Below are 18,501 nucleotides of genomic sequence, written 5' to 3' on the forward strand. Positions count from 1 at the left end.
ACCTTAATATGAATGTGTGTTTTTTCTGTTTTGTCGTTGCAGTGTCAGATCTCTCAGGCCCTGAACGGAGTCTCTGAGAAGGCTAAAGACGCGAAGGAGTTCCTGATGCAGCTGAAGAACATGCTCCAGCAGATCCAGGTACGAGTTCTTCTACTGACCAGGATTCTCTCAACGAGGATCTAGACACACCAAGTTCCCCGAGTGCCACACACCTGCAGATATCTGATGCTCTATGTTCTTCTCTTTGTTTTCCTCATAAAGCAGCTTGTGTTATTATTCAGAGATTCGGGTGTTACAGAGCAACAAGGTCCAACTTGAGACACTCGTAGGGAAAGAAGCTCCAAAGTTAAACAGGAACTAATAAACTGGAAGGGCAAACAACTGAGATATGAATTCAAACACCCAAATACAGAAAACCAGAGTCTTAACAAGGAGATAACAAATCCTAACAGAACATGAAAAAGTTCACCAATGCTCTAAGTTCCAACACAAAGTTTCACAAATAAATCCAAAGCACAAAACAAGCGTTGTACTCAGGCCAGCATCCGGACAAGAGGCAGGACACAAAGAGGAGAAGGAGAGAAAGAGGAACTCTGCTGCTCCTGGACCGGTTCCCTCAGATTCTCTCTGGTTGTCCAGGAGCACGGTGGGAAACGGGTCTGGATGAGAAGACGGAGATCCGTGACTGATCGGTTTCCTCGACACGTAGACGTCTTTACATAACTTAAAGGAATCTTGTTTGGGAGAATTTGCCGATAATGGACATGAGGCTAAATGAATCAGTCACAGAGGAAGAGTTGGACCCGACACACACGGCAGCAGGGACGGAAATCCACTGAACCGCTCAAACAAACTATACCAGTGTGTGTGTGTGTGTTTCCCCTGTGGCAGCATTGCTGTGCAGCTGATCTCTCCCACAGCATCTGCCAGTCATGCACACACACACACACACACACACACACACAAACACACAAACACACAAACACACACCCACACTGTCTGCTCCGTCATATCGTGTAGGCAGGAGCTTTTTCGAGCCAACATTCAGAGTCTGATCGTAAATGAAGTGGACTGCATTACAAAATAAAGAGAGACTATCAGGCGAGAGATGGGAGGATGAAGAGAAAGAGAAGTGTGGGAGTCGGGGAATAAAAGAAAGATGATCATCCTCTTAGAGATCCGTCCCTCAGCGGAGGAGGCTTGATTGGAAATCGCTGCAAAATCTAAGACTCTTCATCTCTTCATCATGTGGATAAAACGTCCCAGAGTGGATCCTGAACTTCCAGACACTGATACACAGAAACTAAGTGCACTGGGGTTTCCCTGAAGGAGAGGCGGCTCCGAAGACTCACCACACTACTACAGTTCACTTTTAAAATACCTCATCCTGGCTTTTACGTTTACTCTCCACACTACTCTGAAGTTTGAGTTCCTGATTGCTTCCCATCAGTCACGACTTAGAGAAATCCCTCGTCTCCGTTTGTAGTATTTGCTGCAACCGACCGCTGATGATCACATGATGTATGTTTTCATGTGTTGTAACATATAGGATTAAACCATTGTGTGGAAGGAGATCCTCAAAGCACCAGACTTAACCAGACTTAATGTGTTTTTTTTTTAGATATTGTATCTGTACATTTTATGTAGCTTTGTTATTTTTCATCCTGCAGAACAGATTAAAAGCAAACTGCCAGCTCAGAGGACAAAGTGCACATGTACAATGACTAAACTGTCCCCAAGCAGATTGAGAGTCTAATGAGGTCGAGTAGAGACCGAGACAAAGGCCAGAGAACAGAAAACCTCTCGGATGATGGAAGGAATCTGATGTTTTTGGGGGGATTCTTGTTGAAATGCAGACAGCGGAGTCAGTAGCTGGAATCAGACTCTATCACACGGAGACTTGTCGGGGATTAACCGTCTGCTCTGCACGTCTCTGTGCAAATGAAATATGTCAGAGCATAACTCTTAAGCTTGTGGGTGCAGGATCATAAAAGATGACCTAGAGCTCCATCATTCAACCTCCACACATCCCAGGTAACAGGGACGCAGTGAATCATCTGTACGGACACTTACAGCTGCTACAAACATTTACTCTTAATATTTGATTTAATGTTTAATTCAATATTAATGCCTTTCTTTTTCTTTTCACCCTTTTTGATTTTATATATACTCATCTCAACATAAATAGGCCTAAATAATAGATTAGCAATGCAGCAGAAAAGGCATCCAGCAGTTTTAGGCTTTGATTCCATTTTGAAAACAGTAAAAATAAGGATATTTAAAACAAAGTGTATATCTATTTATACATGTGTGTATGTATTGTGTCTATAAACAATTATCTGTTTAATGTTTCCCTTTATTTCTTCCCTAAGTTTATGTCTTAATTTAATTGTGCTGCTATTTCAGCGAGCAGACATTAGATCGTAAATTCACAAACACAAACCTGTGGCCTGCAGCTTTATCTCTCACAGCTCAGCCACTGTTACTAGGTTACAGCAATAAAACAGCGGCAATAAAAATAAAAACACGTTAAAACCACATTATATTTTCGTCTGTGCTGCACTTTGGTATCGCGACAAACCACAGCCCACCTTGAAATAATGTCTTTGTGATATTCTCGTATAAAAGTACATTTCTGACTGTGTGGGGGGGTGCAAATGTGTCAGATGCACAGATGGTAAAGTTGCTTTTAACTATGTTTTTGTCCAAGTCTGTCATAACAACAATTATTCACATTTTATTCTAACGTTAGTGCAGCCGAGACACAAATAGACCGAGATCTCACAGATAGATTAACACATCAGATCTATTTCAGGACGCTGGTGATTTATCTGTTGTGTTGTGGAGTCAGCGGGAAACGGATCATTATTCATTTTTCTGTTTCAGTTATGATTCTTTGTGCTTTGTGCAGGAGGGGGGGGTGGAGTTCGAGGCGTGTCTCGTGGCTCAGTGCGACTCGCTGATCGAGGCGCTGACCAGACAGAAAGCCAAACTGCTCACCAAGGTCACCAAGGAGAAGGAGTACAAGCTGAAGGTGAGGCCTGTGTGTGTGTGTGTGTGTGTGGGTGTGTGTGTGTGTGTGTGTGGTTCCATCAGCTGGATTCAGATTACAATCATCAAGTTGATTAAAGTCATTGAATCTAAAATGACGTTTAACTTGTTGATTTTCTATTAAGCATCATGTGACCTTTCTTGGTGATTTATATTTAAAATCTTTTAAAATAATTCCACTCCAATCAATTACTATAAGTCCCATACTCCACTTATACCAATACTACTGCTACTACTACTGCTAATCAAAGTAGTACTCTTATAAACTATAAACTCATAAACAAAGTTAACATTGTGTTCCAGTAGATTTTAGAATATAAGCTTCTGAAAAAATATTGTTTCACCAACTTTGAATATTTCTCTTAATAACTGAATGTGTCCAACAGTAAATTAAGAAAGAATCATGTCAGAAATAAACATTAGTCTTAAATCAATAAATAGAAACTCACACAACAACTAACAGCCATCAGATATGGTTTTAGATATATTGTTTATAACTCTCAAACACTTTTTAATTGAAACATTAAGTGAAATAAATCAATTCTGTTCTTTACCTGACATTATTACTATAGCAGTGTTTTTATTTGTATATACTGTCCTTTGTGAATCCACTGCTCTAGGGGGGGGGAGAGGGGGTTTCTTAAGTCCCAGCGTGTCACATGGCCTCGTGCCCGGCCTCCACGTGCCCACCGACCGACTGACCGTCTGGATGTCGCCGGGGGGGAGAGGGGGGGGGGGGGGTGTTTGGACGGACGCCCCAAGGACAGCTGTTGTCATTATCTGCCGGCCGGGGATTGAGACTGAGCCAGAGGGCAAAGAGCTGCAGGAACTGAGAGAGAGAGAGAGTGGGAGAGAGAGAGAGAGAGAGAGAGAGAGAGAGAGAGAGAGAGAGAGAGAGAGAGAGAGAGAGAGAGGAGAGAGAGAGAGAGAGAGAGAGAGAGAGAGAGAGAGAGAGAGAGAGAGAGAGAGACCAATCACTGTTCAGCTAAAACACTATTTTTCATTCATGTGGACAGATGTGTAAAACCAGATGTGCACGTTGCATCAGTCACACAACATCTACACATGTTTAGTAACATCACAAACAAATAGATCTCTAGTTATTTAATCACACAACGATTTTTCAAAGTTTCTCAGTCTCCCATTTGCAGATTTTCACGCGACTCAGAAACAAACTTTTACATATTTTTCAGCTTTCAGGACGACTTCCTGTTTGCAAGTTAGGTAATTACACTTTCAATAAGTCATTTAAATGCATCATTTAAAGTCCCAGCAGAGTCTTCATCCTCATTTGTTCTGTGAGTGAACTCAGCCTTTGGCCTCTTTTTTTTTTTGAAAGCACTCACACGGCTTGGATTCTGTGTTTGGAGATAAAGCTCTGACCAGACCCAACACGCACAAAAAATAAACACATGAAAGACTGTTTACACGACAGGGAAAGCAGCTGTTTTCCGAAACTTCACCAAAGCCAAAGCGTAATCCCTTAAAAGAAACATGTATTTCAGTTTCCTCTTTCAAAGAACATGCAGAAATACTCCTCGTGTTTCGTGTCTGTGATCCAACGCAACATGATCATCACAGCTGGTGAGAATCAATGCAAACATTATTCTGAACAGTTAATACAAACGAACAGAAGATGTGAGTAATGAGGATATTGGATGTAGAGAACCAGGTATTGTGATTTAAGATGTTTTACAGCCAGTAGAGCAGTTTGTGAGTCAGTGTGGTTCCAGGGTTGTGTAGTTTAATCTCTTCTGGGCCAAACTGTGTTAGATTCACACACTTTCATCACCTGTGACGTGCTTAGCCCCCCCGGCCTTGTGGCCTGTCGACATTAACCTGAACGTCTCACACCTCATTTCCCTCAGCTGCACCATCTCATCCCGGTTTCTCCTCCATGAGCTTCCATGTGCAGTTTCAATAAAGTATTTCATCCCTTAAAAAAGAGATATTTCTTTGTCTATAACTTACTGTTATAGTTCACACATTGAAAACCAAAACACATTCTGTATTCGTATTCTCCAGCAACTGATGGATGAATATTCACTTCTCTCTAACTCGGACGGATGCAGATGTGTGTCTGAGTTAATCTGTAATTAAGATTAACGTTTTTTAAACAGTTTATTTTGTAGAAAACACAGGTTCTGGGACAACATGAATACAAAATAAAAACAGAGGAACAATCTCCTGGAGGATTTAAACATATTTTAAATTCTTTCATCTCCTATTCTGCTTAATTAATGCCCTGTATTAAGATTTATGTGCTGCACCATTCTGTGTGGTCACGCTCCAAAAACCGCCAGAAATAAGAAATATCAACCTAAACTGTTGCTGTAACGTGAAGTGAAATGTGCTGCAGAGTGTGATGCTGAGCCGGTGAGTCACACTGGGACTGAGCCTGTGCCTGTGCTATCTCCCATCTGAGCTTTCATTAACATGCTCCAGTATTCGCACCCTGGACGTTTCATCCCAGATGGAAGTGGAACGTAATGGAAAAGCCCTGGAACCAGGAGGGGGGGGGGGGGGGGGGGGCTGAGCGGGACAGAGGGAAATTGAAATAAATCTGAGATTTACTCGCTCTTCATGCTTCGTGCTGTTTACACAGGAGATAAACGCTGCCGGGTTTTGGCCGAACTCAATTGAAAAGCAAATTTTCTCTTGGTAAATACTTTGAGTGTCTGTGTGTGTGTGTGTGTGTGTGTGTGTGTGTGTGTGTGTGTGTGTGTGTGTGTGTGTGTGTGTGTGTTTTGGGGGTTTGAGTGAATTCCAGCTGCAGGAAAAATACATAATCTCATATTTATTGATCTTTCACTGACCTGCAACTCTTTAAAACAAACCTTTTTATAAATACAAGCAATAAAACAATATGAATAGTATGAATAACAATAATGACATTTACACAATCTGCTACACTACCTTTTGCACGTTGATGTTCACCGGTATTTGTGTTGTAAGTTATTAATCAGTTAAAAAACTCACTTTTGGTTTAGACCTTTGATGAATGAATGATTTGAATGATGAAGTTAAAGCCGTTAACGTAACATTTCTGTATTTTACTCCCTTCACCTTGATCATTCTCTATTTTTCTACCTGTTCGATGTCTTTCCGTTACATCACATGTTGAACGTCAGGAATCTAACTCACCTGGGTTTTATATCCACATGTTCTCCTCACCCACCTCTGCACACCTGCTCACAATCCCTGTATAGATATATAAGTTTAAACAGCAGAGTGATACAGAGATGCTGCCACTTCCTCCTTTGTTCTTCACACTCTCTGATTTGTCACATTTCATTTACACCAACATTAGTAGTTAACCATTGCCAGAAGAGTTTGTATTTCTGTGTCTTGTGTCATGTTCTCAAGTTGAACTCAATCATCCAATTGGAACCAGAGCCAATAAAAACCTTATAAATATAAAAACATTAATCTACTGCAGAGTCATCAGACCTAGGAGAGAAACTTGATTAAATCTGTTCCCATTGCTGTTAAAACCCAATAAATAGAAGCTGTTTTTAACCAGTATTTATTGAGCTTTATCACTTTTTCTTTCGTTTAAAGTTCAGAAAACCGTGCAGCTCCTGAATCGATTAAAAACTTCCAATAAGAAATCCCTGTGATCCGTGTCTTTGCCAGGTGGTGCGTGACCAGATCACCCACTGCACCATGAAGCTGCGTCAGACCACAGGCATGATGGAGTTCTGTCTGGAAGTCCTGAAAGAGAACGACCCCAGTGGATTCCTGCAGGTACGTGTGTGTGTTTCACCTGCAGTTCATCTTCATAAGGGACAAGAAGACCTTATTGAATCCAGATGTGTGAATATGTCTTTCCAGATTATATTGCAGTATTTATTAAATAAGTAAGTAAAAAGTCAGCCTGGTTTTTAACACAAGAATTTGGAGAATTTCTCTCGGATCAACAGGAGACGTCTCATCTTTGCATTTATCTGATAAATTCAATTTCGAAGAATAAAGTATGAAAGGAAAAGGTCGACCCCCCTTTAATCTATTTATCTCAATATCTCAAAGTCTTTATAACGTAACTTTCATACAACAACAATTAAAAAGACGTGTAATTCAGGTTCTTTGGCACGGAGGCATGAACGATATTAAACTGTGGCTGAATGAATTTCACTTTTTTAGTTGTAGTCTCTTTTAGGGGAAATTACTGAACACCATAAAACAAAAGCAGCCCTCTCCCTTTTAAAACAGTTTCAATTTAAAGTTTCTGGGATTATAGACGAGGCAAAACTCAGCAGGGTTTCTCACACTGAGGAGGGAGCGCAACTTTTTCTGAAGTATTTACTACCAAAAAATGTAAATGTGGAAGTTGAAAGGAAGGAAAGAAATGGGGGGGAGGTGGGGTGGGGTGGGGGGGGGGTGCTTAGTTCCTTTGAGCTCACGAGCAGACAGACACTTTGCTGGGAGCCTCTGATGTTTCTGAAGCCAGCGCAGGAAAAGAAAAATCAAAAATCACCGCAGAGTCAGAGGAGGAAAACTTCACAGAGCTGAAAAGTGAGAGAAACAATAAAACCCATCGTGCAGCAAGTCAGAGCAGCACGAGTGTGAAGTCACAGATTCTGCTTCATAACTTTCATCGATCCCAGATGTTTAGTTATAAGCAGGTTAGGGAGATCAATGGCCGATCATTAGTGTTTGATCCGTGCATGTTGAGGACAAGCAGAGAAAGAAGGTTTGACCCTGATGGTGTGTTCAGGGTCCTGGAGATGCTGGGACTTTTCTCTCACCTTCACACGTCATGAAAAATGCTTAAAAACATAATTTTGAACACATGACGACATATTTCATGAAAAAAAAACAACCTCTCAACATGTTTTTTCTTGAACTCTCTGTAACTCAAATCCATATTTATTGCACTTTTAATAAGACACTTCTTATCTTGGAGATTCAAACGTCTAAGGACCTAAACATAAGGATCATGACTCCGTGATCACATTCTATAAATGATTGTAAAAGTGTATTTGACCCATCGACTGTTGATAAACATGAAGGACTTGTTGATTTTGAAATTTGAATTTACACAATACAAGAGAGAAGAAATATGTTTTCACAAAAACTGAGAACAGAGAACACTCTGGAATGCAGAATGGGGGGATTGAACCACCGACCCTCTGGTCAGGGGACAACCCGCTCTACCTCCGTTACTGTACATGCACAGTAGGTTGTTTCTCTGCTTCTGGTTATGAATGATTTCTACTTCTCTAGATAAGAGATATGGAGTGAAGGGGGGGAGAGAAAATGGAGATCAAAGATTCTCCTGAGACACACACACACACACACACACACACACACACACACACACACACACACACACACACACACACACACACACACACACATCCCCCTCTCTTCTATTTCATCTGAATATTTAATAAAGTATTGATTATGTGGTTCTATATTACCGACGCCTACATCAGAGCCGGCTGTAAATCTGAAATAATTAATCCAAATGAAACGATCTGTGTTTTTAATGCTCGCGGCTGAATTTCCAAACCTTCAGCCGCTGTTTTTGCCTTTTTTAATAAAACACTAATCTCCCGTTTCTGCTCAGTTAGATATGAAGTTTAACGTAATGAATTCATTTAGTTTCCTTTTTCTTCCTGAGGCGGTGAAGCTCTTAGCGGCAGATGAGGTTCTCTTAATTCCTTCCCTTAAATATTTGAACTGCACTAACGCGAGTCTCGTTCCACTCGTCAGGGACCATGTGACCAAGCAGCAGATCCCAGATCAGTGCAGCTGCTCTTTCAAGCTGCTCTACATGTGTTTCTTCTCTGTGTGTGCAGATCTCAGACCCACTCATCAAGCGGGTGACGTCGTCTCAGGACCAGTGGGTGAAAGGGGCCCTGGAGCCAAAGGTCGGCCCCGACTACGACCTCACCCTCAACACCGACTCGCTGATGCAGACCATCCAGCAGCTGGACTTCTGCCCGGCCAACGGTAAACCAACCAGATCTCACACCGTCAGCACTTCTCAGACCCACAGGATCCATTTATTATAATACACCTCCAAATTATAATTTACATAATCCTCCCTGTAGGAGCATTGGGGTTTAAATGTATAAAGCAGTGTTCAGTGTTTCGACTCAGAAAGATTCGTGTCTCACAAGACGCAGAAAAAGGTCAAAATCAATGCTTGACCTTTCGTGGATCCAACATTTCCCATCATGCAACTCGAGAGCGTCGCTAAGCCACAGACATGAGTACACTCGATGTTAAATCAGTTTACATACAGTGTTCTTTTGCTATGTGCTGTCACTTGATTATGCAGAGCTATAAATATAAATGTCATGTTCTTCCTGCACAAGAGACACACATGAAGTCTGAAACTGAGCCGTCCCACGTGTTCACTGTTCCGATGGAAACGTTCACTCGCTGCATCGCGGTTCTTTGGCTTCACTCGAGTTGTGTGTATCAGCCGATTGTTCAAAATGGTGGAATGCTCCTTTTGAGGTTAGATTGTGTTTGTGTATATCGAGCGGTGGCGAGTGGAGTTATTGCCAAATGTGTTGTGTCCATGAAGGAGGAATAGAAATATTATTCTTTGTGTATGAACCTGAGGAGAAAGAAGTCGAAGGTGGAGAAGAAATGAAAACCATTGATTTATTTTCCACTTTCATTTTGATGCAGGAGTCAAGATAAAGAAAGTTTAATGAAGGATAAAACCACCAGATGACGATATAGATAGTTTTTAATTTTCCATAGGCTGAGCAACCATGACGATTTGTAACCATGACGATTAATGATCTATAAATAAGTCAACTTAACGAGCTCCAACGCAAACATCCGGCTCATTAAAATAAAATCACCCTTTGACAATATATACTTGATTTATTCGTTAACGTGCATGAGTAAACCCAGCGTCCTTCACATTCCAGATTACCCAGATGTATTGTTAATGTACATTAAATATGTAATCAGCTCCATGTTTTATTCCCATAAGGCTCCAGTGAGGCAGAGAGTGGGTGTTTTCACGAGCTGGTGGGGATTTAACCTTCTCTAAAAGAGAACCTCATTATTCTCTACATGGACACATCATGAATATACTGTTTTGTACACGGCATGTAATTAAAATGCTTGGTAATCCAATGCAGTTATTACAAATTCAATAAAGACACAAGCAGCATAGGATTCATATGATGAAATGAATCGAGTTTAGTGACCTGTTGTTAATTGGTGATGTGTTTCACGTCTTTTGGTTCCTCATGGGAGAGACTTCACGTTAGGTGTTGGAACTTTAAAGACATTTCTCAAATACAAGCTGACATCGACCCTCAGTGACAAGAAACTCCATCTTCTCCACCTTCAGTCTCCATACACAAGTATTTTAATAACATTTGCCCAGATGAGATATGAGTTTATGACCAAACCTTCAAGTTTAGACACTCGAAGTGTCTCTAGTTGCAGCATTTTGCTACTTCATTCTCAAATAAAACACTTCACTAACAGGTTTTCCTTCAAAAAACTGTCCCGATATGCAGATGACACTGTGTTCTACGATGATGAAACTTTGCACGACGCGTGTGAAGCGTTGTGTAAGGAGAAGGATCTTTCAGCCTCTCCCCGGTCTCACTGTCACCTCCAGATGTTTTTAATGTGGCCTTCTGTCCGTGTGCTCTTGTATTAAATCACTCAAACCAACGTGGTACTTCCAGATGTGCAGGAGAATCCGTTATTGAAACAAATGCAGGCTGCAGACAGTGGTGAGGCTGAGATGGAGGCCGAGAGCCCCGGAGGTATTTGGGAGAATCTACATTTTTAAAGTGAACCTCTGTCTTCCTCCCCTGAATGGATTCTGTCACTCCCTCCCTCCTCCTACCCCCCCCAGTCCCCTTGTCCCTCACTGACTTTCTGGTTTGAGGCTCATCGGCCTTTTTTGTCCCTCAGCGTCTTTCTGGTCTCCTTCCTCCGCATGGTTCTTGTTCTCCAGTGAACGGTTCCTCTGCAGGGTCGTGCTGCCGTCACTGAAGCACAAAGTTTCCCCAAAAAAATACCGTTACAGAAATTTGTGGCCTAAAGTACTCATTGTTTTCATCGTTGGCTTCAAAATCAGTATTGAATAATAATAAACAAATTAATTATTATTATTATCAAATTAAACATAATTAATCCTAAATCAAATGTCATATTATGTCAAGAAAATGGCAGAAGGATTATTGTTAATTATTATTTAAAAATACCAAATTTTAGAAAATTCAAAAAGATATATATAATACCACAACTTATAATATTTAAGAAAATACTTATTTTATAAATACTGCAATTGATTTGGACAAAAGAACATTTGAAGTATTGTGTTTAACAATTATAAATTTAAATCTGCTTGCATGAATCAAAGATCTTCTCTGGCCACAGATGCTGTAAAGCGTATTGAATATTTAAGATATTAACACCGATCGACACGTGGACTGCAAAGATCCTACGACACTGCTCTTGTCCTGACTGCTGCCTCACCCCTGTGTCCTCACTGCCGTTGTGTGGTTTTTATTTTGTTGTGTGTTTGTCTTCAAAGATTCAAGTGTCTATAAAGTCGTGATGTGAAGCTGCCAAGACAAAATGTTTGTATTAAGTTTGTTTCAGCTCCTTTTGGAATTCAGTTTTGTCTCGTTTGTTTGGGGCGTTTGACAGATTTATTGCTTTTAATCTAAAAGTCTGTCACACATCGCTGGTTCCTTCCTGTCTTCACTTCCCCACCAGACGAGAACCCGTCCTAAATTATGAAATCATGATAAACAGATCCAGCAGCTTGTCCCTCGGTGTGGAGTTTACCTCAGGACAGACTGAACCTCTCATGGTTCAGAGATGACGAGAACGTAACGTGAACAAACCAGAAGCCAAGCTGCATCCAAACCATTCCTGCTTCTCACACCTTCTACCAGCAGCACCAGCTCCTCACACCAGGGGGCGTAGCGTCCTGAGGAGGCCCAGTTAGAGCTCCACTGGTTTCCAATTAGAGCCTCCACTGGTTCCCAGCTGCTGCCCAGTAGATGAACCTGCAGCTCCTCCCCCTTTAGGCCTCGTTAGATCCACAGTAAAGCTCCTGTTTCTGTTTAGAACACAACCAGCCACATCACATCCCTCCTCCTCCTTATCCCTCCATCCCTCTGCTTCCTCCTCATCCCTCCATCCATCTGTTTCCTCCTCCTCCTCCACCTCCACCTCCTCCTCATCCCTCCATCCCTCTGTTTCCTCCTCATCCCTCCATCCCTCTGTTTCCTCCTCCTCCTCATCCCTCCATCCCTCTGTTTCCTCCTCCTCCTCCTTCTGTTTCCTCCTCCTCCTCATCACTCCATCCCTCTGTTTCCCCCTCATCCCTCCATCCCTCTGTTTCCCCCTCCTCCTCCACCTCCACCTCCTCCTCATCCCTCCATCCCTCTGTTTCCCCCTCATCACTCCATCCCTCTGTTTCCTCCTCCTCCCTCCATCCCTCTGTTTCCTCCTCCTCCTCATTCCTCCATCCCTCTGTTTCCTCCTCCTCCTCATCCCTCTGTTTCCTCCTCCTCCTCATCCCTCCATCCCTCTGTTTCCCCCTCATAACTCCATCCCTCTGTTTCCTCCTCCTCCTCATCCCTCAATCCCTCTGTTTCCCCCTCATAACTCCATCCCTCTGTTTCCTCCTCCTGCTCATCCCTCCATCCCTCTGTTTCCTCCTCCTCCTCATCCCTCCATCCCTCTGCTTCCTCCTCCTCCTCATCCCTCTGCTTCCTCCTCCTCCTCATCCCTCCTCCTCATCCCTCTGCTTCCTCCTCCTTCTCATCACTCCATCCCTCTGTTTCCTCCTCATCACTCCATCCCTCCATTCCTCTGCCTCCTCCTCCTCCTCATCCCTCCATCCCCCTGTTTCCTCCTCCTCCTCATCCCTCCATCCCTCTGCCTCCTCCTCATCCCTCCATCCCTCTGTTTCCTCCTCTTCCTCATCCCTCCATCCCTGTGTTTCCTCCTCCTCCTCATCCCTCCATCCCTCTGTTTCTTCCTCCTCCTCATCATCCCTCTGCTTCCTCCTCCTCCTCATCCCTCCATCCCTCTGTTTCCTCCTCCTCCTCATCCCTCCATCCCCTTGTTTCCTCCACCTCCTCCTCCTCCTCCTCCTCCTCCTCCTCCTCCTCCTCCTCCTCCTCCTCCTCCTCCTCCTCCTCCTCCTCCTCATCCCTCCATCTCCCACAACCCCCCTCCCAATGATCTCAATCTCCTCATCCATCCCTTCTTCTCTCCTCCTCCACAGCTGAGTCTGGGACGTCTGTGCCGGTGGCTCCGCTCCTGCAGCTGGAGAAGTGCTGCACCAGGAACAACAGCGCCACGCTGGCCTGGAGGGTGACAGCGCCCCCTGGAAGCCCCATCGAGGGCTACATCCTGGAGTTAGACGACGGAAACGGAGGACAGTACAGGGTCGGTACAAAAACACATGTTGGTTCTGAATACAAACTTATATGAAGAATAGTTTGTCCATTCAGCTTTTCTTTTGCTTTGGAATTTTATTATAGAGCCTGAACGATATCGATTTAAGAGGATTTAAATAAATAAAAGTTTGATATTTTACAGTTTAACCATAAAACAGAGTAAATATATACAATGAAAACTGAGCTGTCCGTATATAGGGCTTGAATTAAGAAAATTTGTGTTTGAGTGAGAAGTGCAGGATTGTATATGTCCAATCAGCATTTCTGAAAAACTTTTGATATAAATTCACATATAATTTTCTGTATTGCTAAAATAAAAGTTTGCATATTGGCGAATATCATCGAGAGTAAGAACTGATACTGAGACTTTGTTGATATCAGTTGAGTTCTATCAATAATCCATATGCTGCTCAACTCTCATGATGCCCATGGCGTGTGTTTGTGTGAGAGTGTGTGTGTGTGTGTGTGTGTGTGTGTGTGTGTGTGTGTGTGTGTGTGTGTCTGTAGTTAAACATATGTGTCGTGAAGCATTTTAAGTGTGCAAGTGCTTGACCTACATTTGTAATTACTGTCACTCGTGTGTGTATAGATCGTGACTTTAAGCGGCGAACAAACGTATAGGACCCTGCACTTAACCTGCATGTGTAATGATGCTGTGTGTGTGTCTGTGTGTGTGTGTGTGTGTGTCCCAGGAGGTTTATGTGGGGAAGGAGACAGTGTGCACGGTGGACGGCCTCCATTTCAACAGCTCCTACAACGCCAGGGTGAAGGCCTACAATGCTGTCGGTGTGGGACCGTACAGCAAGACCGTGGTGCTGAGGACCTCTGATGGTAGGTACTACCTTTGTTTGTGTGTGTGTGTGTGTGTGTGTGTGTGTGTGTGTGTGTGTGTGTGTGTGTGTGTGTGTGTGTGTGTGTGTGTGCGTGTGTGTGTGTGTGTGCGCTCGGGGGTTTGCCAAATTGGCACCGAGTGGCTCCAACACAAACACAGTGTCTCTGTCTGTGTGTTTGTCGTGTTTCTCTGGTGCTTTGCAGAACAGGTTTCATCATATTATTTCTTTTGTTCTGAGAAACAATGACAAGCTTCTCAGGAGAGGAGAAGCACGGAGCTTCATATTCAGGAGAGAGATGAGGAGAAGATGAAGGGGAAACGAAGGGACAGGCGGAGAAGAGCAAGGAAAGGAGAGGGGGGAAAAGGGAAGGGATGGAGAAGAGGAAAGCTGAGAAACACATGTGAGAAATAAAGGAGGCAGAGCAGAGGAAAGGAAAGGAAAGGAAAGAAAGGAGAGAATAGGTTTTGGGGAAGAGGAAGAAGTCAATGACAAAATCACAAACACACACTCGCACAAACAGACACACAACAATGGGTATTACAGTCTGTTTTCGGACTGATAACCGCTCATCCCTCCCGCCCTCTGTTTGTTTTTCTGTCAGCTCTCATCCTGCCTCCTCTCCTTCCTTCCTTTTCCTCCTCTGTCCTCCCTCGTTCTGTCAAAACTCTCAAAGAGCAACAAAGGCTGGAAAACAAACTTGGCCGTTTAACCTTTTAGAGAATGTACGTGTGTGCGACTGTTTTAATTTGTCCCAAAACATGAAAATAAGAAACCTGCTGTCTCAAGACTGTTGTTTTGTCTTACTGCAGTGGCCTGGTTCACCTTTGACCCGTCCTCGGCTCACCGGGACATAGTTCTGACCAACGAGAACCTGACGGTCTCCTGTAACAGCTACGATGACCGCGTGGTGCTGGGGACCGCTGCCTTCTCCAAGGTAAACGTCCACACACACAACGGTTCCATCACGAGTCATTGAATCTGATTCATATCCGTCCCCACACCGTCCTTGACCAGGAAGCAGGGGACACACACCGGAGATTAATCACGTCTATTCTGTTTCTCCTTGAATTCCAGGGCATCCACTACTGGGAGATCTGCGTCGATCGCTATGACAACCACCCGGACCCGGCGTTTGGCGTGGCGAGGATCAACACCATGAAAGACATGATGCTGGGGAAGGACGACAAGGCGTGGGCCATGTACGTGGACAACAACCGCTCCTGGTTCATGCACAACAACTCCCACACCAACAGGTGAGTGTAAACTGAGCCAAATTCCTCATAGTAATCCATCTCCTCAATATGGAGGAGATGGTTATTAAAGTTAAATTGTCAGGATTTTACGGGTTCAATCCAACATCTCTGTAACAGTTGATGTCGTTAAATTATTGTTATTTATCTTTAAAGACCTTTTTATTCTGTGGAATTCCAATAAACCATGTGACTGAAGAGAGAAACAGTGCAACAGTAAACTACAGAAGGTTTTTCTCACAGGAACCGATAACTTCTATTTTCAATACGACACCTATTTTAAAATAATTTAGCGATTAGTAAACTTCTGGAATAGCAAACTGGGAATATCTGTACATTCTGTGCTTTTTCTAACCATTTGAGGTTACATCTGTGACATTTACATCATTTTAAATACGCAAGTGTTTTTGCACCAGGTGCTACAGTCAAATTAATGGGAAATATAATCAAGTGGCCATAATCAATACTTTAAGTATGACGCTGATTGACTTTGTGTAAATTTAACAGAAACTGATGCAACATCACAAAAAACCTGTACCAAGTTGGGTGGAAAGCAGTTCAGCATTTTTAAACAATAAAAACAAGTTCAAAACTAAATCAAGAAACCTAATCTCCTCTATGAAGCAAGAACTGCAGAACTGTTGCTTTATTTAAAAGTGATAAAAAGATTTAAAAGAAGTTTGCAGCTGAATGAAACCAATTTTCATTCTCGTTCTTAGAATTTTAAAGTTGTATATAATGATGTGTTCTCACTTTAACCAACAAATGAGCCGGTTGCTTCCAACTTGTAAACTTGAGCCTCATTAGAAAACTATTCATCTTTTGAACTCAACCACAAAACAGCACTTGTGTGTCAATAAAAACAGCAGGAGACTTTGTGAGGTGCCCCCCCCCCCCTCTCTCTCTCACCCCGTCCTCTGCATCAAACCTCACACATCTAAGAGGCACGTGCACGCTCAAGCACACGTGCACACTCCCTCACACACACACACAGTATAATGAAGCATGGGCTGGGTGACAGGCGGCCCCCTGAGGCTCGCACAATACCAACTAACAAACCCACCGGGGAGCAGAAGAAGAAGAAGAAGAAGAAGAAGAAGAAGACTGCCGGCTGCTGGAGACATCAAACCGTCTCTGCACCGTCTCCCCGTGTCACAGGGACGCTGTCAAGCTCTCATTAAACATTCAGTTACAAGGAAATGTCTTTTTCTTTAGGAGAGAAAAGTCGACTCTATACGCAAGAGAAATGAGAACTTTGTTTCTTTCCTTTCTCTGCCTCGGTCCACGTCGGGTTGTTCATCATCTCCTGTGTCACATGGTGGTGAACTCAGATCGATTCCTACCTCTCTCTCTCTCTCTCTCTCTCTCTCTCTCTCTCTCTCTCTGTGTCCCCAGGCAGGCGTCTCATTGTGTAGAGAACTTCAAACTATAGCTTTCTAAGCAAAAACACATCTTACACACACACAGGGATCCAGGACATGTTCTCCAGCTTCCAAAGGGAATAATGCATGAATAGTGATGGAACTTATGTACAGTGTAAGTTTGCCTTTATATTCACACTGTCTGTGTGTGTGTGTGTGTCTGTGTGTGTGTGTTTGTGTGTAATGTGTGTGCAGGGCGGAGGGCGGCATCGCTAAGGGCTCGACCGTGGGCGTCCTGCTGGACCTGAACAACCACACTCTGACCTTCTTCGTCAACAAGGAGCAGCACGGGCCGACCGCCTTCGCCAACCTGGAGGGCGTCTTCGTGCCGGCGGTCAGCATCAACAGAAACGTGCAGGTCAGTGTGGAGCTGCATCGGGGGTTCGATCCCCCCATGAAACCCACCTCCTCCATGTTAGTGGATGGGACACGGGCCAAACTAATAAGTCACTTTACCGCCTCGACACCGCGGCTTTACCCTAAAAAGATGGCAGCTCCTGTTAAACCTCCTTTCTCACGTCATTTCTTTTGTACGCCTGGAGAAAGTAGAGGGGCGTCGTCCATGTTGTGTGTCTCAGAAAGTGTGTCGTCTCCAGATGAAACTACATTAAAGGGACTCTTACCTTTGTTGCATTTTTACACTTTTTGTGGATAAGGTTAAATTGGTATTAATAAGGTAATGACACTCTAAAATGCAAGACAGACCCACCAGGAGTAAAAACAAACAATTATTTCACTCTCATAATATTTAGTGAAAACTTCAACCAATAAAATTCTTCGGACCGAAGGACCTTATTGGCCGACAGACCTGTCTGTTTGCTGCATGGACATGCAGGTTTTCCGTCTGCTTCTTGTGGCGCATTCGGGCCCGTCATCAATGTATATAACTTACCGGTGCTTCTGAATCCGAATCCATTGCTTTGGTAAACAAAAACTCACGTGCGTGCGCGGAGGCAGTAGGTTGAAAGTCTGCTTGTAAATAAAGTTTCTTCAAAAAAACACCGCGGATGGGAACGAGGGGGTGGGGCATTGGAGGAAGGCGGGATGATTTGAATGTGCTGTAATTCTCAAATGCAACAAAGGTAAGAGTCCCTTTAAGTCCTTTTAACCGTCCTGCCTGTCTGATCTCAGCGATGCAGGGCTCTCATTGGCTGATTTGTCTGTTTCAGGTGACCTTACTGACGGGCCTGGACATTCCAAAGACTATCAAGCAGTAGGAGCCCCCCACCACCCTCGTGTCTCTGCGAGTTCTCTGGATACAAACACACAAAGTCGTACGCAGCCCACGAGGACGTTTTCCACTAACATCAGCTGGGACTTCATCTCCTCTCCCCTCAGAAGCCCTTTGTCTCGGATACACTTCAGCGTCCGATCATTTGGGACAAAGGAACAAATCTATTGGCTATAAATACAGTGATTGACGCTTGTGGACGGACGGCCAACCCGACTGGATTCACTGTGGATCGTCCCACTCTTCTCATGTCCCGTGGTTTTTCCCTGTGACCTCCAGGACTCACGTGTGTTCATATTC

The 18,501-nt window shown here is 43.5% G+C and overlaps 1 protein-coding gene across 1 annotated transcript in view; it reads left to right on the forward strand.

Annotated features, from left to right (window-relative positions):
• LOC133024531 (E3 ubiquitin-protein ligase TRIM9) overlaps positions 1–18,187 on the forward strand; it is a 37,954-nt gene extending 19,767 nt beyond the window's left edge. Inside the window, exons 2-12 of the mRNA XM_061091673.1 lie at positions 43–138; positions 2,912–3,034; positions 6,688–6,798; positions 8,856–9,009; positions 10,725–10,805; positions 13,292–13,455; positions 14,159–14,297; positions 15,109–15,233; positions 15,374–15,552; positions 17,166–17,328; positions 18,140–18,187. Coding sequence (XP_060947656.1) covers positions 43–138; positions 2,912–3,034; positions 6,688–6,798; positions 8,856–9,009; positions 10,725–10,805; positions 13,292–13,455; positions 14,159–14,297; positions 15,109–15,233; positions 15,374–15,552; positions 17,166–17,328; positions 18,140–18,187 — 1,383 coding nt within the window. The remainder of the gene's footprint in view (positions 1–42; positions 139–2,911; positions 3,035–6,687; positions 6,799–8,855; positions 9,010–10,724; positions 10,806–13,291; positions 13,456–14,158; positions 14,298–15,108; positions 15,234–15,373; positions 15,553–17,165; positions 17,329–18,139) is intronic.
• The last annotated feature ends 314 nt before the right edge of the window (positions 18,188–18,501 follow it).

The sequence above is a fragment of the Limanda limanda genome, chromosome 18 (genome assembly GCF_963576545.1).
Source record: "Limanda limanda chromosome 18, fLimLim1.1, whole genome shotgun sequence".
In the NCBI taxonomy this organism is placed as follows: Eukaryota; Metazoa; Chordata; class Actinopteri; order Pleuronectiformes; family Pleuronectidae; genus Limanda; species Limanda limanda.